Below are 20,877 nucleotides of genomic sequence, written 5' to 3'. Positions count from 1 at the left end.
AGCCACGTTAAAAAGTAAATAAATAAATCTTAGAAAAAGAAAAAGCCCACATGTGTATTATTCCTTGTCAGCAGTTGTAAAAGTAGAAACAAATTTGAAAGATGCTTCTGATGTACATATTCTACTCAAAGAGGGTTTCCCTTGTGCCCCACACAGCCTGGTTTACTGTATGTGGCAAACTCACTCAGTGCCTCTTTCTCTCTACAGCTGCAGCAGCAGCAGACGAGGCTGATGAAGATAAACCATGACCTTCGTCACCGGGTCACAGTGGTGGAGGCCCAGGGGAAGGCCCTGATTGAGCAGAAGGTGGAGCTTGAGGCAGATCTGCAGACCAAGGAGCAGGAGATGGGCAGCCTACGAGCAGAACTTGGGAAGCTTCGAGAGAGGCTGCAGGGCGAGCACAGCCAGAATGGGGAGGAGGAGGCCGAGGTGAGCAGCAGGCTGGGGTTGAGGTGGTGTGGGAACCTGAGTTGGGGGGCCTCGAGTAGGAAGAATTGCCTTATTTTCCCCCATTGTACCTAAGGACATAGGAGGTACAGAGACAGAGACAGAGAGAGAGAGAGAGGGAGGGAGAGGGAGGCTAGATGCTGGCCTGAGGACACACAACTGGGCAAGGGCAGTGCTAGGCCTGAAGCCCAGGTCTCCAGCATTGCAGAGGGCATGCATTGCAATTCAGTGATGACAACTGAGCTTCATCCATCCATCCATCATTCATTCATTCATTCATTCATTCATTCATTCATTCATTCATTTGTGTGATTGTTGACTGTGTAGCAGGCACAGAAAATGGAATGGTAAGAATTGCCTAGCCCTGGCTGCTGTCCCACAGAGCATGTTTATAGGGACTGCAAGTTCTAGATGGATACCCAAGAGAACTGAACATGCGTCCATGTAAAAATGTGTGCAGAGGCCTGGAGAGATGGCTCAGCAGTTAAGAGCACGTACTGCTCTTCCAAAGGACCCTGGTTCGGTTCTGACACCCACACATTTGGAGCCACACAACTGCTGTAACTCCAGCTCTAGGGTATCTGTTGCCCTCTTCTGGCCTCTGTGAGAAGCATGTATACATACCCACATTCAGACACACTTACACACATTAAAAAAACAAACAAAACTTGTGCAAGCTGGCTCAGTGGCTCATACCTGGAACCCTAGCATTCAGGAAGGTAAGGATGAAGAATTAGGAGTTTAAGATTATCCCTGACTATGATCAAATTCTAGACTGACCTGAGCTATGTGAGTCCCTGTGTCAAAAGCAAACATAAAGCCCAGGGACAAAAACTACCCAGATACTCACAGTAACGTTACTCATCAGTTCTGACAGGGAAAGGATAGCCGATTAGGAAGTGACTAAGGAAATGTGGTCATGGTGTGGAATATGACTCAGCCCTGAAAAAGACTTGAGTCATGAGCACGCTCTACCCCATAGGTGAACCTTAAAGTATTCATGATGAGTGACAGTAGGCCAGACATGGAAGGCCACATGCTGTGTGACTCCCATGTAGCTGAGATTGGGCAGATCCAGGGCAAAATATAGTTGGGGGTGGGGTGGGGACTAGGCCAGTGGTGAATGGCTAATGGGCATAGGGTTTCTTTGGGAATGAGGGAAAAGTTCTGGAATTAGACCGTGGTGGTGGTTGCACACCTCAGAATAGTCTAAAAATCCTGGACTTTATTCTTTGAAGGGTAGATGTTATAGTGTGTTAATTACATATGGATGATTTTAACATTTATTTAGTGTGTGTGGGAGTGTGTGTACACTTGAATGTGCCACAGTGTGTGGAGGTCAGGGGACAACATTCTCTTCCTTCTGCTGTGTTGGTTTGTCTGGGGTGGGCCTAGGAGGCTTTTCTAGGAGGTGATGATTGGCAGAATCAGGAAGGATAAAGGAGCAGTAGGGGGAATGAGTTCTTGGTGGAAAGAAACACCCGTGCAAAGGCCCCGGGGCAGGAGGAGCCTCAAGGTGAAGGTGGAGTGGAGGGGAGTGAGAGGCTGTCTGTGTGGTCCAAGGAGAAGATGGGGCCAGGCCTGCAGGCTCCTAAAGGAGAGGAGTTTGTGCCTCTGAGGGATTGGCAAGGACTGTGTGTGTGCACACAAACTCGCATGGGAGGCAGGGTGTCCCAGGAGTTTATGGCCTCACATGGAAGGAACGGTCTAGCTGGGAGATGGTGGCACACGCCTTTAATCCCAGCACAGGGGAAGCAGAGGCAGGCGAATCCCTGTGAGTTCCAGCCCAGCCTGGTCTACAGAGTAAGTTCCAGGACAGTGGGGACTACAGAGAAAAATCCTGTCTCAAAAAACTGGGGGGCAAAAAAGGGAAGAACTGAGCCCTGGGGAGGGAGAGACTGTCCAGGTAGTTGGACATTGTCCTCACTTATGTCTCTCAGGAATAGCTGGTGACCAGGGCTTCCAGCATGACCTACATTTGAGAGGTGACCCCTGAGGCAGTGTGGGACAGGGAAGGGGGAAAGGTGAACAGGAAGCCTGGTGACAAGACTACACCCCAGGCTGAGGATACTCAACCCTGCTGGGGCTATTAAAAAGTACACAGGCCCTCTCAGAGCTGTCTTTCCATGGGGTAACACTGGGGACATTTGTCCAGTAGGTCCTGCCCCACAGTGGCTAAAGGCCACATGCCGTGTGAACTTCACATGCTCTGAAGATATGAACAAGAAGACAGAGACAGGTAGTGATCACTGGAGGCCTCCCTGTCTGTGCAGCAGAGCTGTCAGGAGGTGCAGAGCAGGGGACAGATGCGGCGGGTCTGACACTAGACAATTCCCAGGCAAGGCTTGGATCCCCACAAATAGGTTTGTAATGCCAACAGCTGGCAGAGCTTCCAAGGCACAGCTTTCTTACATCTGGTGGGGGGGGGGGAGTCAGGGAAGAGATGCTGGGACTTCATTAGGATGAAAGTAAGTCCGAGTCCCCAGTGGACACAGGAACAGTCAGGGATTGCATTTTCTTTTTCTGGGTGTACACTACCAGTTTAAGGTATACATGCCTCACTAGTCACCCCGCAAAGCAGATGAACTTATAGGCAGCCAACTTCCAGTCTGGGAAGTCTTTGTCAAGCCAATGAATGTGGGCCAGCTACTTCTGAAGGACTAGAATCTGGGGAGAGAAATATGGAAGTAGGTGTCTTTAGAGGGACAGGGTTGGGGCCTGATTAGGGTGTATGGTGTCATGACGTCAGGTTACATGTTGAAGGAGAAAGAGAAAGGTGTGTTGGCTGTGTGACTGAAGCTTGATGGTCACGGCAGCTTCAGGTACACCTGGTTCCAGGTATTCAGATGATGGTAGCAGGAATTCTGACTCAGGCCTTTTTGGTTTTGTTGCCTCTAAGTTGGTATCCATTCTCCGGTGGGCTCTGGCTATGACATGGTCCCTGATAGGAACCTACTGAGCAAGCCTCTTCCCCAAGAGTCCTAGCAGAAGTCTTCAGGCTGGCTCATCACTGAATCAGGCCTGTGTGGAGAGGCCTAAAGATAGGTACTGCGCCCTCCTGAGTCCCTGGCTGCTGTCAAGGGGTCCACATGCCAGGTGGACACCAAGTGAAACTCTGGAGAGTTAGGGAAAGTACAGGGATGTGGGTGGGTAGGTTGGGGTCACAGCTGCCCTCTGGAGCAGGAGGGGGCTGTGAGTGCCAATGCAGACTCTGAGCTGCAGCAGACATGCATGGGAGTCCCTTGACACAGCTTCTGCAGGTGTGATGAGCCTTAGGGTTTTATGGAGAACGGTGTGAAGGTGAAGTGAGGTGTGGCAGGCACCTATGATACAGGCCCGAAGTCTAAGGCTGGACCAGATCCACAGCAGGGAGAAGGTGCATGCCCAAGACAGAGCCACTTGGCCACAAGTGGGGTACCCATGCGTCACCCTTCCCCAGGAACTCAGGTCTCTCTTCTGACAAGACGAGGCTGGTCCAAACCTGGGTACCCAAGGGCATCACCCTAAGAACCAAGTGATTCCCAGCCCTGCCCCAGGTCCTTCCCTTAAGGAGGACAGGGACATTGTGCACCAACTGGCCGCTGGTTTTGCCTTCCCTTTCTGGCATCTGAGGAGGAGAGAGGAAAGGAAGAGAAGGGTTAGGAGATGGCTTCTGATAAAGCGCTTGCCCTGCAGACACAAGGACTTGAGTTTGGAGACCTGAATTTGGATCCCCAGCACTGACATACAAAAAGCCAGATGGGGCTTATGCCTGGAGTCCAGCACTGTGGAGGGACTGAGACAGGGGTGTCTCAGCCCCTCCATAGCCAGTCAGGCTAGCAGAATTGCCGAGCTAAACAAATAAGGTGGAAAGCGATGAAGGAAGACACCTGATGTCAACATCTGGCCTCTCTGTGCACACAAATAGAAAAGCAGAAAGGAGTGAGGCGTAAAATCAAGGCTGTCCATGTTCTGAGTCACTCTGCCTGGTTGGCCTCAGAGTTGTGTCAAGTCCAGGTGCTTGTCAATCAAACAGGAGTGCCCCAGGGTTGCATGAGACCTGGGGCTTCTGGCAGATAAAGGGGACAGCCCTGAGCCAGTAGTTCAGGTTCTTATGCAGCCCTCATAGAGGAATGTGGGGATTAGGAGAGGGGACAGTGGAGTAGGGAGGCACGGCCGGCTGGCTCTAATATATCTAGAAGGTTCTCTGAAGCACTCACACTCATTGGCAGAGTGCTTGCCCCTGCATGGGGAGGAGGGGAGGTAGGGACAGGTCGGGTGGGCAGGTTTCCAGTGGAATGTGGAGCAAGCTATTCCAGGCAGGGAACAGCCGGGGACCAGGCTGGGGAATGCAGCTGTGGCTGGGCACAATTCAGTCCTGGGGCAGGGCTGGAGGAGGGAGATGGGAACTGTAGAAGGAATTTGGAGCTGGAGAGGAAGCCTTTTTTTTTTTTTTTTTTTTTTTTTTTTGGCTAGTTTTGTAGAACTGGGTTTCTCTACATAGTCTGAGCTGTCCTGGAACTCACTCTGTAGCCCAGAATGGGTTACATAGAGAGACTGGTAGGTGGGTTGATCCAGGGTTTAGATGCTGGGTCCTGGGTCTGGGATGCTGGGAGCCTTTCCAGGAGGCTAGGCCTCAGGTTAGAGGCTCTGACCTGTAATGGTCTCCTGGGGCCTCCAGACATCTCCTGGCACCCATGCCCAGAGAGCCCGCAGGGAGCAGTTTATCTGAGATAACCTGAGCCACCCTGCAGTCCCTTGTGGAATGAGCCTAGAAGGACCTCTGATTGGCTTGATGACCACATTGGAAGGAACTGCTTCAAGCTTTCCAGCTGGGACAGGACTTGCTTATGCTGCTCACGGGCCGTAATCATGGCTGATAGAACCCTAGTTCTCCCAACACTCCAGGCATGAATACTCAGAGGCAAAATGGCCGCACACCTGGCTAAGACTCACCTAAGCTCTAGCGGGATTAATGCTTACTACCACGCAGAGCCGACCCTGCTCCAGACCAGAGGAACCACCTCCCCATGTCCTTTAATTCCCCCCTTATGATACTTACTTATTTAATGTGCGTGGCTGTTTTATTCATGTATCTCTACATACCAGAAAAGAGCATCAGATGCCATGGGGCTACAGTTATAGACAGTTGTGATCCCACCATGTTGGGTGCTGGGAATTGAACCCGGGACCTCTAGAACAACCAGTGCTCTTAACCTCTGATCCATCACTCCAGCCCTAGCTTTCTGTGTCTTGACTGAACATGGCCACTGCTGAGAAGCAGGGAGATCCTATGTGTCAAAGTGGGTTGGGGGGGCACATCCCTTTAGTCTCAACACTCAAATGATAGAGGTTGGAGGGTCTCTGTGAGTTCAAGGCCAGCCTGATCTACATAACCAGGGCTATACAGTTCCAGGACAACCAGGGCTATAAAGAGAAAACCTGTCTTGAAAAACCAAACAAGACAGAAACAAACAAAAAAGAAATATCAATAGGTTCACTGGAGCAAGATGGTATACACTTGTAAACCAAGCACTACGGAGGCTGAGGCAGGAGGATTTGGAATTTGAGTCTCCCATCTTAAAACAGCAGGGGTCTAAACCAATGTGGGGACACTGTGCAACCCTAGGGATTCTAGTTTGCAGTCTTTGGTCTATGCCTCTGATGCTGAGAGTTGGTGGAAAACTCCTACACATGCATCAGCACCCTCTGCATAGAGAGCACCTCCCTCCATCCTCACTTATTGGTGTATTTGTATGTGTCTGTGTTGATCCTGCTGTTCAATTTGAGTCTGATTGTTCCCAGTTCTGAGTTCAATGACATCAAGTCAGGGAGTGCTTAGTTAAATGCTAGATGTCCTTTAATGAAGGACATTGTTTGGGGAGGTGACCAGCGCCTGATGGTGTGGCCTCAGTAGTCACAGCTAATACTAGAGGTTCGCCTCACAGTAGAATATTATACAACCATGAAAAGGAATGAGGCTTTGACACAGGCTGTAGCAGGCTGGCCCAAGAAGTCAAACCCTGTGGGGTAGCCTGGACAGGAGACTCTGTCTAGATGCTGAGTGGCTTGCAGGGACACACGGGGAGTAAGGCGGGGCATCATGTTTCTTCCCCTGCCGCCCACCTCTTCTGCAGTGGCTCTGGCTTCAACTGTAGGTGTGGACAGAGCCCTCCCCACCCACCTTGACCTCCGCTGTAGCTCAGCTGACCTGCTGGGGAGGCGGTGTCTCCTTTCAGATGTGTCTTCCCCAGAACAGCCTGTCCAGGACACAAGGCGGCTCAGCTCAGCCTCCTGGCGTCCTTGGCCTCTCCGCTATGAGCCACCGCCCTATTAGAGTACCCTTCCCCCTGTGGGGTTTGAGGGGTTGGGGAAGGGTATGTTGCCCAACTCTGCCTTCTCATTCTAGAGCATCCTGGCTTTGGTGTATACAGACACTGAAGACTCTTGGGTGCCAGACACTGAATTGAAGAAAGGGACCACTTGGAATTTGGCTGGCTGGCTTGGGGCGGTGGAGTGGGCGGTGGAGTGGGAACTTAGTGGTATGGCTTGTGCAAGGACCAAGTATCCCAAGTGTTAGGGAAGGGGAGGGAAGGGAGAGAAACGGGTGTTCAATGGCATACACCTGTTACCCCAGCATTCCAGAGCTGAGGCAGGAAGATTGATGTGGGTTCCAGACAGCCTGGGCTACAGAATGAGAACCTGTCTCTGAAAAGATGATAATAGGCTGACCTCTTAGGGTTACTATCACTGTGATGAAATACAATGACCAAAGCTACTTCAGGAGGAAATGGTTTATTTGGCTTATACTTCCATATCACTGTTCATCACTGAAAGAAGTCAGGGCAGGAACCTGGAGGCAGGAGTTGATACAGAGGCCATGTGGGTAGCTGCTTACTGGCGCTTGCTCCCCATGGCTTGCTCAACCTGCTTTCTTACAGAACCCAGGACCACCAGCCCAGGGATGGCACCACCCACAATGGGCTGGATCCTCCTCATCAATCACTAATTTAAGAGATGCTCTACAGCTGGGTCTTATAGAGGCTCATAAATGCACACAATAAGTAGATAAGTGAACAGATAAATAAGAAATAAATAGAAAGTGACAAGTGTTGTATAGACAATGGAGAACTGGGACCCTTGGTGTGACTCGTGGGAGCGTAAAGCAGTGCGTCCACTGTGGGAAGCACTTTGGTATAGAAATGAGAACTCAGGCTGGGCGGTAGAGGTGCACACCTTCAATCCCAGGACATGGGAGGCAGAGGGAGGTGGATCTCTGTGAGTTCTAGACCAGCCTGGTCTACAGAGTGAGGTCCTGGACAGCCAAGGCTACACAGAGAAACCCTGTCTTGAAAAACCAAAGAAAGGAAGGAAGGAAGGAAAAGAGAAGAAAAGAGAACTCAGAAAGTTAAAGACAGTCTCCATGACACACAACTGTTCACACACGCCTGTGAGTATTTCTCAAGAATGGAAGACAGCTACCCCACCAGGATTGGACACTGGGATTTATGCCCAAAGAGAAGAAGCCACCTACATGTTCATCCATCCCAGGGTGGGACCATGCACACCTTCCACGCTGTGAAATATTACCCAGCTGTTAAAAGGGATGAGCCTCTGACACAGGCTGTAACGACGTGGACGAAACACAAGGTTGACTAGAACAAGCAGATGCATTGTGGGAAATGTCCAGGTTGGAAGAGACAGGAGAGCAGGCTTCCTGCAGGGCCTGAGACTGGAAGAGGGAGGCGTGGGTGGCTGACGATTGCTTACCTGAGCGTGGGATGTTTTCCTTTGGATGACATTATGGAATTAGAGGCGTAAAATACTAAGTGTTACCGCATGAAGCTCCTTCTTCCCTTTTTTTTTTTTTTTTTTTTTTTTTTTTTTTGAGACAAGGTCTCACAGTGTACCTGGGCTGTCTTTATGTAGCTCAGGCTGGCCTCAAACTCACTGTGTGGCCCAGATTGCCCTGAAACACATTGCACAGCTCAGGTTGGCCTTGAACTCCAGGCCCCCTCCCTGCTTCAGCCACCCATGTGACAGAATTAGAGCCATGTACCACCACACGCAGCTAATATACTTTAAAATAGTAGACTCCGCGTTTCATGTGTCTTACCACACTTTCTTTGAGAGGCTACTAGGCTCTGGAAGCAGGCGGGAGGAGGGTAAGTTGTGATCTGCAGCAGGGCAGGTGATGCAGAACGATACTGGAATCTGTCTGTGTGACCTGCAATACAGCTGTATTCCCATGCCAGGATCTGAGCTCCAGCAAGATGGCAGGAGCCCCTGAGGAAGAAGGGATTTGACCAGAGGGCCTGTCACAAAAAGTGACAAGACTTCTCGTTAAATGAAAATGGTACCCAGAAGGATGTAGGCTGTGCTTCCACACACCTTGACCAAAGTAGCGGAAGTCTAAGTGAGAATAGAGGAGGGGGTCCTGGAGGAGAGAGAGCAGCAGATGGTGGCGATGGTGGTGGGCAGTAGTCAGGGGCTCAGTGGGAGGCACGCCTCTGCTCTGCTCATTTGTAATAGAACCCTGAGTGGAATGGGAGTCCGGGACACAGGGCGAGCTCAGTGAAGGAGCTCGCTGAACAGGTGGTGGCTGGCTTCCACCTCCAAAGGGAAGCATTCTAGACGAAAAGTGGAGGCTGCTGCCCATACACCGAAAATAGTGACCTGAACAGGCCGCCTACCACATGGAGGTGGAAAATTCTAGCTTCCAAGGCATGTGGAGCGGGGACTGTCAGGAGTCCCTTGACAATGCATCTGTTTTCTTCAGATACAGCCGCAGGCGGATGGAGAGGACTGCATCTCAGACTCAGAGAAGGCTGCCCTGGACCTCAAGGACCCCAATCGCCCTCGGTTCACGCTGCAGGAGCTGCGGGATGTACTGCATGAGAGGAATGAACTTAAGTCCAAGGTATTCCTGCTTCAAGAGGAGCTGGCCTACTATAAGAGGTGAGGGCAGGCAACACGGAACAAACTAACTCCGGCCTGACCTTAGTGGCCACACTCCAGACCCAGGCACATTGGTGCAGTGAACAGTCAAGCATTCCTATAGCTGCTACAGAGGCCACACAGCCGCCGAGCAGGCCATTGCACATATCTCCAAGTACGTTACCAGACGTCTATCAGAGGGGCTGAGGAGATGGATAGCTCTGTCAGTGAAGAGTTTACATTGCAAGCAGGAGGACCTGAATTTAGGTCCCCAGACATTTGCCGTGGTTTCCACCTGTTAGCCGGGCCCTGGCGAAGTAGAGACAAGTGGGTCCCTGGTGTAGGCTGGCAACCAGCCTAACCAAATCCCTGAGCTCAAGAATCAGTGAGAGCCCCTGTCTCAAAACATAAAAGAGGAGATAGATGTTGTAATTTAAGAAAAGTGGCTCGGGCTGGAGAGATGGCTCAGAGGTTAAGAGCACTGGCTGCTCTTCCAGAGGACCCAGGTTCACTTCCCAGCACCCACATGGCAGCTCACAACTGTCTGTTTCAGGGGATCTGACACCAATAAAATGATGCTAAATAAGTTTAAAAGAAAAAGTGGCTCAAGAAAGATGCCATGGTGCAAGGGTTCAAGCAGAGTTTCATTTATTTATTTTTAATTAGGGAAAGGAATCATATAAAGGGGGAGGGGAGGGGGAGACCGGCCTCTGGGGACACAAGCAGCAGGAGAGAGGAAGGAGGGGCAGAGAGAGAGACAGGGAGAGGAAGAGGGACAGAAAGAGAGAGAGAGAAGGATGGGAGGTGGGCAGGGCCCTTTTAGAAAGGAACATGGTGAATGTGCTTACAGAGGACCCGGTTCAGTTACTGGCATCTGTACCAGGCAGCTGACAACCACTGTCTAACTCCAGCTCAAAAAAATCTATTACCCTTTTCCCTCAAGGACCTGTGCCGCGCCCCCCCACACACACACACAAGAATAAGCAGGGTGGTGGTGGCACACACCTTTAACTCTAACAATTGGGGACTCTGTGAGTCCGACACCAGCCTGAGCTACAGAACTCAGAACTAGCTCCAGGACAGCCAGGACTACACAGAGAAACCCTGTCTCGAAAAACAAACTTTAAAAAAGAATAAAAATACTGAAGAAAATAAACATTGGACGAAGAGAGAGCAGGGAGAATAATCAGTGTGCTAGATGCAGCCCAGCCCCACTGGGGACAGTGACATATACAGAGAGGAGGGCCACAAGCAATCATGTCTACTGACAGCCCCCTGTGGGCCTGGTGCAGGGACAGTGCCCCTGGGTGTTCAGCGAAGGAGCCATAGCTCTGGAGAACAGGGAAGCTGGAGGGCTTCCTGGTGGAGGAGGCCTGGGAAGGAGGTCTTCCTTCCATGTGGTCTAGAATTCAGGTCTGAGCATCAACGAGGGTCAGCTGCTTCCTGAAGATGGGAGAAGTCAAGGCATGGGATCAGCAGCATTTTGTGAAGACAGGAAATGGGAGCTTTTGTGTTTGGCTGAAACATCTAAAATAGATTGCACTGGCACACATCTGTCCTGACTGGGGCAGGAGGATGGCAAGTCTGAGATCAGTCTAGGCTGCATAACAAGACACAATCTCAAAACAGAGGATTGAGAATGTTGGGACACACCTAAAAATCCCAGAATTGGGTGGTGGAGAGTAGAGCAGAAACCTGTGTGTCTCAACCCCTTGGCATACTTTTAGCTCCAAAAGATATTTACATTATGATTCATAACAATAGCAAAATCACAGCTATGACACAGCAATGAAAATAATTTTATGGTTGGGGTCACCACCGCACGAGAGTCGTGGCATTAGGGAGGTTGAAAAGTGAGGGGATGGGAAGGTAGGATGGAGGGCTGGGGATGGTGGATGTCCAAGTGTTAATTCAAGACTCGGATCGTCAGAAGCTGTGTACATGCTGGCATCATGTGTAACCCACCTGTTATTCCAGCAGATCCCCAGAGCAAGCTGGCTCGCAGGACAAATCTTAGCTGAGAGCTCTGGGTTTGATTGAGATACCCTGCCTCAAAGAATAAGGTGGGAGGATGCAGAGGATGGTCCCCATCTTGGGCCTTCACAGGAGTGCACACAAGCACACACACACACACACACACACACACACGCGTGCATTCAGGCATGAATACATATCTGTAGGTATGCATACCATTCACACTCACCATGTACATCAAAAGGAGATGGAGAAGAGAGAGGAGGGAGCAAGGACCTAGTTCTTGTTCTGAACACATCCTCTGGGTCAGAGGGACCACAACCACAGACTTAACGCTCCCAGACCACCAGGCAGGGTGTGTGCCAGCCGAAACCCTGGTTGCCATTGAGAAAAATTTGCACCATATCAAAACATTCTGTCCACTTTGGGAATGTTCCAGTTCTCACAGAATTGTTGTGACTCCTCTATTGCATGCCTTCAGTGAAGAAATAGAAGAAGAGAATCGAATACCCCAACCTCCGCCCATCATACACCCAAGGACATCCCCCCAGTCGGAGTCTGGGATCAAGCGACTGTAAGTGTTGTGCTTGCTGTGGGCTGTGTGTGCTGCCTGTACCTCATCTGGTTTCCTGAGGCCACTGACTGATCTTGGGCACCTCTCAGGATTGTCCCTGACCACAGCTGCTGAGATCAGCTTCTCCCAGCATTGTGACTTGCCCTCCTCCACCTTTTGGTTTGTTCCCTGCTTGGACTGGTCCAACAGTTCTTGGGGTCACTGGGCAGATATTTGGGGAGCACCTGGGAGGCTGGGAGGGGCTGGGGCCTGTGGCTGGTGCTCAGGAGCTTGCTTGGGTGTGCCAGGTGCATGGGATGTGGCTCTGGGTTTGGCACAGTGAATACATTGGGGAGCTTGGAGGCTCGGGCATTTTCAGAGCTTGAGACATCAGCTTTAAATAGCTAGGTGTAGGGGCCCATGCTTGAATCCCAGCATACTGGAGGTGGAGATGGGATGATCAGAGAAGTTCAAAGTCATCTTGGTTACATAGTAAGTAGCTGGGCTACTTAAGGTCTTTAAAACAAAACAAAACAGAGTGACCTAGGGCCACCCCATTTTGGGTTTTTGTGACGATAAATCCCCTGAGATATTGTGTGTACATTGGTACATTGGTGCCACATATACACAGACTCAGGCCCTGGTTGCTATGAGAAACATGCAAAAGGTAGCGTGTAGCTCCTGTGGTCAGCTAGACCTTTAGCTTTTCTGGGAGGACTTGGCCTTGTAGATCTCCTTGGTTCTCGTGGAAGTTTGCAGATGAGTTCCTTGGAAAAGAACAGAAGGTATTGGAATGGTGCCCAATTTAGAAGATCTGTGGGCCCTGAAGCCTATCAGAGGAAGGGCTGAGTCTGGCCGTCTCAGGTGCCATCTTGTGCCCATCTAGAGCCTACTGTGGGCTCTTGATGGCCTGTGGGGGCCTCACCCTGGTGCTAGTCTTGTCTTATTTTGGTTTGGTTTTTTGAGACAGGAATTCTTTGTGTAGCCCTGGCTGTCCTGGAACTCGCTCTGTAGACCAGGCTGGCTTCAACCTCACAAAGATTCACCAGCCTCTGCCTCCCAAGTGAGTGCTGGGATTAAAGGTGTGTGCCACCACCACCAGATGGAAGTCTGTCATTTTTATGGAATCCTTGAGGCAACTGAGACACCTGACTGTGGCGCTGCTGTACGCGCTTGGCCTCACTACTGTATTCGAGCCTGTAGACCCATCTCGAGTGTCTGGGGTGTCACAGCCTGAAAGGGGCTCCCTGGGCCGGGCCTTTTGGCTGTTCTTGCAGAAGAGGCCCGGGGCCTCTCCCCATACCCAACAGAAAGCTTTGAAAGAGCAGGTGGCATGGGGATGGGGGAGGAAGTGGGTGCTACCCATACATTCTATCCTTTAAACGCCAGCGACCATGCTGGGAAATTGTTGGGTGGTTCTGAGCAGATGGGATGTGGGCTGGTTTGTGTGATGGGACCCACACCTCGGCAGGTGGCATCCCACTCACACTGGTCCCTGGGCCCTCCAACAGGGAAGTAGCTTCCGGGAGTGCTGTTGTAGACTGTGGTGCCCCTGTGAGCTTGGCCAGCCTGGTGCTACATCCCTGCTGGGTTCTGGAGTACTTCTAAGAGAGATATAAATACTTCTGAGGCTCTGATTCCGAAAAGCTCCCCCGAAGTCTCAGCACTGTTTGACCGTGGGTTTGTTTCCATCTGCCATCAAACTCCATTTAGTGGAGGGGAGAAGCTGTCTTAAGGCCAGGCTCTCCAGCCTGGTCCAGCATCCGGCTTGGCTGTCTCCTGACTCCCCTGTACTTGGGCTGCATCTCAAACCATGCTCCCGCACACTCAGACCCTGGGTGTGGATGGGGCAGCAAACTCAGCCTTGGGTTCTGTTTTCCTTAAGTGTGGTAGCTCACATCTGTAATTCTAGCATTTGGGAAGCTGGGGCAGGACTGCCACTAGTTTGAGAGACACCTCGATTACAGATTGGGACCATGTTTAAAAACAAAAAACAAACAAACAAAACAGGATTCCTTTTTCTTCTCTGTAGCTCTAGACAAAAATGAAAAAGCAGGTGGCTTTTGAGCCTGTTGTGGAGGCATATGCTGTATGAAACTCTCAAAAGGGGAACGTGGGGCCATTATGAATTTGAGGCCTGTAGAACTTGGTTTTAGAAAAAAATGAAACAGATGCCATTAAGATGGTTTAGCAGATAAAAACAAGCCTGATTCCCCAAACCCACATAAAAGTGGACAGAAGAACTGACTCCCCCAAATCAGTTTTGTGACCTATAGATACATTGCTCACATCATACACGCACGCACGCGCGCGCGCGCGCGCACACACACACACACACACACACACACACACACAGTTTTTTTTCCCTCCCAAGACAGGCTTTCTCTGTCTAGCCCTGGAACTCGCTCTGTAGACCAGGCTTGCCTTAAACTCGGTTCTGCCTCTCCCTCTGCCTCCTGAGTTCTGGGATTAAAGGCCTGCACCACCACTGCCCAACACAAATGATTTTTTTTTTTTCAGTCTCAAATTGGGTAAAATCTAGAATACAGTGATGTTGCTTCAGCACAGGACCACAGCATCTGCCATACTCTCCCAGGTGGCTCCATTCCCAAAGCCCCTCTCCTCTCTAGTTTTGCCTCCGGTTGCTTGGCAACACCCGGTGCTCTGAGCCTGACAGGGTTATCAGCTCCAAAAAGATGGGAGCAAAGACAGAGCAAGGCCACATTTCCTGTCCATGCTACACAGGTGGCCAGTTCTGTGGCAGCCAGCTTTCTGGGGGATGACAGGAGCAGCCATGAGTACAAAGGGCTTTTTGACCAGCACAGGGACAACACTGGTAGCTTTTGTCTTCCTGGGCTGCTGACCAGGATCTGTGGCCTATGACAACTTTCATTGGGAGGCTCTGCTAGAGCTGCCATTATTATTATTATTATTTCGGCTTCTGTCCCTTCATCCTCTCCTTTGGACTGTGTTTGTCCTGCAGCTCTGGGCCCTTGATCCCGGTCCACCTCTGTTACCCAACAGGTAATAAAGAACCACCAGGCAGAGTTGAAGGGAGCCCACACTTGAGTATGGTAAGAGTCACGGAGCTGGGACAGTTATCCCCCTTTTTCAGAGAGGAAACAGGCCCAAGGATACCACAAACTTCATTCAAATCTGTATAATTGGGAAGACTCAAAGCTGGGCTTCTGAACTTGGCCTTTTGTTCCATACAACCCCCTTCCCTACCTCTCCCTCTCACACATCCTCCTATCCCAGCTTGTGGCTAGCTGCACAGGTCCCCTTATCTCTCAAATTCACTGAGTCCAAGACGTCAGACATTTCTGGGCTGGGCACAACAAGGGAACCAGAACCTCTCCCTGCCAGTCCAAACAGCAAGACCGAAGATGGTCCAAGAACAGCTTGTGACTGCGAGGCCACTGGCCTGAGAGGACAGGTTGGCACAGCCCATGGAGGTCACAAGGGAGCCTCAAGTGACTTCAGCCTTGTCCCCAGCAAACCCTAAACACAAGTGTCCCTTTTGTGTGGTCCCCACTCCAGAGTCAATCCCACATATGCACAGGATGACTTTCTGCTGGCCAGAGCCTCAAGGGGGTAGTCTGGAGAGGACAGGAAGGCAGCAGCTGGCCTTAGGGACCAGAAAGGCTGGCCTTGGAGTATGCTCTGCCTCTGTCTGCGACAATGTGTTCTGTTCCTGGCCTTCTACCCCCACACCCCTCCTTAGCTGAGAATAGTTTCTTCGAAGCTGCCCATGAGATGCCAAGAGTTAACACTCATTTGGTTTGGACCTTCCAAAAACACCCGGCAGGGGTGGAGGCATTAAAACCATGTCCACCATAATTAAGATGCAGCTTTGGCCCAACAGTCATAGGAGTGGCTGTTCCTCTCTTATCAAACTTAGAGGGTCATAGCCTGTGCCCCAAAAAGCCAGGTTCAGCCACCTGTCTGCAGTAAACCAAGTATAAGAGTCAAATTAATAATGAAAAGCAGAAAAAGGGAGATTCATTCAGTGTGGCCATATTGAGATTACACATACACACAGAGTTACACACACACACACACACACACACACACACACACACACACACACACACACACACCTACCTACCTAACTTCAGGGTCCTGAAATTAGGGTAAGGTTTAAATAGAAGGTAACAGATAGGCACGTGTAAGTAGTCCTGGACCAGGTATGGTCCCTCTCATCACTGCCCATCCTGTACTTCAGTTTCACACTGTGAGGTGGGCAGCTTTGTAAATCTCTGGAGATAAGTACTCACTTCCTGGGGAAATTCCCATTCCGTGTTTTAAGAGTCTGATGATCAGAGTGTCTCCTCAGGCAGTGGTGGTACATGCCTTTAATCCCAGAACTAGGAAGGCAGAGGCAGGCAGATCTCTGTGAGTTTGAGGCCAGCTTGATCTACAGACTTCCAGGACAGGCTCCAAAACTACAGAGAAACCCTGTCTCAAAATGCCAAAAAAAAAAAAAAAAAAAAAAAAGAAGAAGAAGAAGACAAGTGTCTCTTTAAAATATATTCATTATGGGACTAAGGAGATGGTTCAGCAATTAAGAGCTCTTCCAGAGGACCTGGATTCAATTCCCAGCCCCTATAGGACAGCTCACACCTGTCTGTAACCGCAGTTCCAGGGGATCCAACACCCTCCTCACACAGACATAAATGTAGGTGAAACTTTTTTTAATTATATCTTAAAATGTATATTTAAAGAAAGTTGTTCTATCACAACTCATTTAAAAACAAAAAATATTTTCATTCCTGTTACATCTCTAGAGGTTGTCCAGGTGACTCAGAAGCAGTAAAAGGGACCATCTGGCTGGGATGCTCCAGGTGACTCCTGCCATCAATCAGTGTGGCCCCTGTATTGGAGGTGGGCAGACACCTCTCCAGACAGAGTGTCTAAGTGGAGTCTGAGGCTTCCTACTTTGCAGTGACAGTGTTTGAGGGGCAGGGGCTCTGAGTGGGCGTCCTGGAAAAAGTGGGTGCAAAGTAGTATGACTTAGAGCCCCCGAAGAACCTTCCTCCTCAGTGTCAGTATGAGCAGCCCTCTGGGTGGACTGTGGCTCCCAGCTCCTCTGTGATGGACACTAAGATGGTGTAAACACAGGGAGGGACTTCAAAGACTTCACTGGAGCCCGTGGGAGTGTGTGGTGGTGATGGTTATGTCTGTGAGCCCCAGCCCCCAGGGAGGTGTGGAGGCACAAGGATTAGGAGTTCAAGTCTTAGTTGCATAGTAAGTTTGAGGCCAGTTTAGGATAAAATGCTATCTCTACGTTCAGTGGTGCACATGCCTTTAATCCCAGCATTCTGAAGGCAGAGGCAGGGGGAGCTCTGAGTTTGAAGACAACGTGGTCTACAGAGTGAGTTCCAGGACAGCCAGGGCTACACAGAAAAACTCAGTCTTGAAAACCCAAAATAATAATATTAACAATAATAATTATTATTTTGTAAGGTATTGAGGCTGTAGCTCAGTTGGTAGAGTACTTGCCTAGTGTGCATGGGTTCAGTTTCAGCACATGAACCTGTAATAAACCCAGCCCTTGAAAGGTGGAAGCCCAGATATCCCAAGTTCAAAGTCACTCTTAGTTAAGTATTGAGAGTGAAGCCAGCCTGAGGTACATGACTCTGTGTTGTCCCTACCCATGGGGAAAAGAAAACTGGGAACAACATATCTCCATATCTCAGTGTTGGAGTGTTTAGCCAGAATCCACAAGGCCTGGATTCCACCCCCAGTATATATATAATAGTAATAGTAAGATGAGTGATTTACCTCATGATTAGTTCCTTGGGAGAGACTCTCTTGGGGTTCTTTAGCCTATAGGAACATCATCCATCTCTGCCTCTGTATAGTAGCCTGTGTTCCACACTTCTCCCCACATACAAGGTCATCGGTGCTTTTGAGATAGGGTCATTGCAGAGGAACATGGCGCGGGGTGGGGGGGTTGTCTCGGCCTATCACACAGACAGTAGGTGTGGGAACTTCTAGAGAGGCGGGTTTCTTGGTCACACTACCCTGTTTATCTCCTCTGTCTATCTGCTTCTGGAAGCAGGCTCTTTACAGCCGTCATGCCCATGGTGGCAGCCGGATTGATCCTTGATGACCCCACGTTGCAGCCTGTGCGAAGACTCGTGTCCCTCGTAGGCACTGTCTGTGTTTGGGGTTTTGTTTTGGGGTTTTCTGTTTTTCTTTTCTGCTGTGCCTTTAGAATGGCTGTGGTGGCTGCTGCCAGCCTGTCCCTCCCTTCTGGCCACTTCAGTTGCATGGCCGTCACCTGCTTGTTGGCATCTCAAGTGGGTATGGAGTGTGGTTGACACTGTTGCCCTTGACCTCCACGAGTGCAGCCGGGAATGTCACCGATAATTCTTTCTGTCTCTTCTGTTTTCGCTCTAAAACCCACCTTGTCCATCATCCAGTAAAGAAGATCCTTTAGGTGACGGGTCAGTAACCAGTGCCCCCTGGGGATCCGAGCGTGACACTAACTGCTTTTCCATCTCCAGCTTTCTAAACAGCTTTGTCTTGGCAGCTGTTTGGTTTGGTGCAAAAGTGTGGGGGGGGGGGAAGGAGCTGGTGTCTGCAGGTGGCTTCCCTAAGTCAGGCTGAGACATAACAGGGGTGAGTCTGCAGTGGTGGGCGAGCTAACTCCGTGGCTGCTCTGTGTGAGAAAGAGCGTGAACCCTCACCTCCACTTGACCTCTCTCACACTTGTCCTTCAAAGTCCTAGAGAATTTCCCCAGGTGAACTTGGCTTGAGGGTGAAAGAGCCTTCTATTTCTGCTAGAAAGGGAGTGTAGCTCCAGAAGCCCCAGAAGGGTAGCATTCTCTTAACTGGATGTGATTGCAACCAAACCCCTGGGACTGGGGAGCCGGCAGATGTGAGGACCTGAGTTCAGATCTGGACCCATGTAAAGTCCGATCCCGGAGCATGCTCCTAGAATCTCAGCTCTTCCGCTAGGGGCAGGAGAGAGGTGATGGCAGTAGTGGGGGTGAACAAGAGACAAAGTTTAGGTGGCTCGCAGGATGGCTCAGCAGGCAAAAGTGCTTCCTGCCCAGCATGACTACCTGAGGTTGACACAGGAGGATCACAAATTAAAAGTCAGCCTGGGCGATTTTGCAAAGTCTTATAAGATTAGCATCAATGGGCTGGGGGTTAGTGAGATGGCTGGATGGAGTAAACACGCATGCAGCTAAGCCTGTGGACCCAGGTTCGATACCTGGGACCTAAGGTGGAATGGATGGAGAGAACTGATTTCCTCAAGTTGACTTTAGACCTACACACACACACACACACACACACACACACACAGTGTGGGTCAGTGGTAAAATACTAGTCACACCTATGAGGGCTGGCAAGATGGCTCAGTGGATTAAGGAACTTGCCACCAAGGCTGAGGACCCATTCAACCCTTGGGACCCACACCCTGGAAGAATAGAATTGACTCCTACTATTTGTCCTCTGGCATCCATACAGGAACCCACACACTCATACATGAATGAGTGAATGAATAAATGTATGGATGAATGATGAATATTAAGAATGGGTTTGCCTCAGAATCCTTTTTCTCACAACTCTTAGGTACCTTTTAAGCATCATTAGATTCATTAAAGAAATTTCTAGGCCGGGGCTGGGCTCAGTAGGCAGAGTGCTTGCCTAGCATGCACAAGGCCCAGGGTTGGGTCTCTCAATGCCACCCAAAGTTCCAGTGCTTTGTAGAATTCTGCTGACTGCGTCCCCCATACTGAGACTGGGTCTGCGCCCCTCTGTTTGTTCCTGTGTGTCCTAGCCTTGGAGCTAGGTGGAGCAGCAGAGGGCAAGCTCTCACTTCCATCTGTTTCTCTTTTCCCCTTTCAAAAGGTTTAGCTTTTTCTCCCGGGACAAGAAGCGCCTGGCCAACACACAGAGACCCACGCACATTCATGAGTCCTTTGGCCAGTGGGCAAATATTCACCGAGATGACGGGTACACAGAACAAGGACAGGAAGCCCTACAGCACCTGTGACTGTGCCCCTCCTGGACCGCCTGCCATCTGCTCTGGGTGGCTGCCTCAACATGGACCCCTCAAACGAACTGTCTGCTTTGAGGGTGATGAAAACCTGATGCCAAAATCTTCTAAAGAAGTGTCTATTTATCTGCAGGGCTATCCAGTTTATACTCAATGCCTCTGACCCCTTAGGAGGACCTATATTTAATGAGACAAGGATCTGAAGCCAGACCTCGTTAATTTTAACAAGCTTCCTAAGCTGAACACATTGCTGACCACTATCTTGGCTATTTGACTCCTAGGTTTAGTTTTTTGTTTTGTTTTGTTTTCTCATGGCCTTTGTCATGTTAGTGAGAGGCAGTGGGAGGGGAGTTTTATATTACATTATGCAGTTGCCCTGGAGGTAGCAGGTTGTAGAGGATGTTTGGAGTGGACAGACAAAGCCTCTAGTCATAGGAAGAGCCGCCCGACTTTGGACGGGACACAAGGGAAAGTCATCACAGTCCTCCCAGCCACAGGCTGGAAACATTTTGGGATTGTTTGTCACTTGTTGCTCCTGGTAAGACTAGAGGCCCAAGCAGCCTGTCCAAAGTGGTGTGCCTTGAATCTGCTGTGAGCTACACAGTACTAACCAAACAAAGTTGTCTAGGATGAGACATCAACATGTTTCCTTGAGTGCGTTTTCTTGTCATCTTTGTTCCTTGTGTGAAATTCTGGGTCCTATGCAGAGAAGACAGTGCCTTAAAGCTCACGAGCTTAGGTGACAGGATATGGTGGATGAGGAAGACAGATGTATGGTGGAAGGGCAGTGGGTAAACAGGGGTTTGAGAACTACATGCTTAGCTGACCTGTGGTTGCCATGGCCACTGGAGGCTGGTCCATGTACTTCTGCTAATGCAGAGCACTCAGGCAGGGTTCAGGGTTTCGGAAGGCAGCACTTCCTAAGATCATGTGATGGTTGGGACCATGCCCTGTGCATTGTACTCTTTTTGCT

General features: G+C 50.2%; 1 protein-coding gene across 4 annotated transcripts in view; it reads left to right on the top strand.

Moving 5' to 3' along the window:
* Window positions 1–20,543, top strand: part of Rilpl1 (Rab interacting lysosomal protein like 1) — a 33,706-nt gene extending 13,163 nt beyond the window's left edge. Inside the window, exons 4-8 of one of the 4 annotated variants that reach the window (XM_051204822.1) lie at window positions 208–429; window positions 9,206–9,384; window positions 11,819–11,911; window positions 18,319–18,342; window positions 19,757–20,543. In XM_051204822.1, coding sequence (XP_051060779.1) covers window positions 208–429; window positions 9,206–9,384; window positions 11,819–11,911; window positions 18,319–18,342; window positions 19,757–19,901 — 663 coding nt within the window. In that variant the 3' untranslated portion in view covers window positions 19,902–20,543. Of the gene's footprint in view, window positions 1–207; window positions 430–9,205; window positions 9,385–11,818; window positions 11,912–17,954; window positions 18,043–18,318; window positions 18,343–19,756 lie in introns of those variants that run through there. The other 3 variants (XM_051204824.1, XM_051204825.1, XM_051204823.1) reach the window with 3 other exon arrangements.
* Window positions 20,544–20,877: the final 334 nt, after the last annotated feature.

This window comes from Phodopus roborovskii, unplaced genomic scaffold (assembly GCF_943737965.1).
Source record: "Phodopus roborovskii unplaced genomic scaffold, PHOROB, whole genome shotgun sequence".
Lineage (NCBI taxonomy): Eukaryota > Metazoa > Chordata > Mammalia > Rodentia > Cricetidae > Phodopus > Phodopus roborovskii.
The sequence above is the reverse complement of the archived record's forward strand: the minus strand, read 5'-3'. Positions and strand labels throughout refer to the sequence as shown.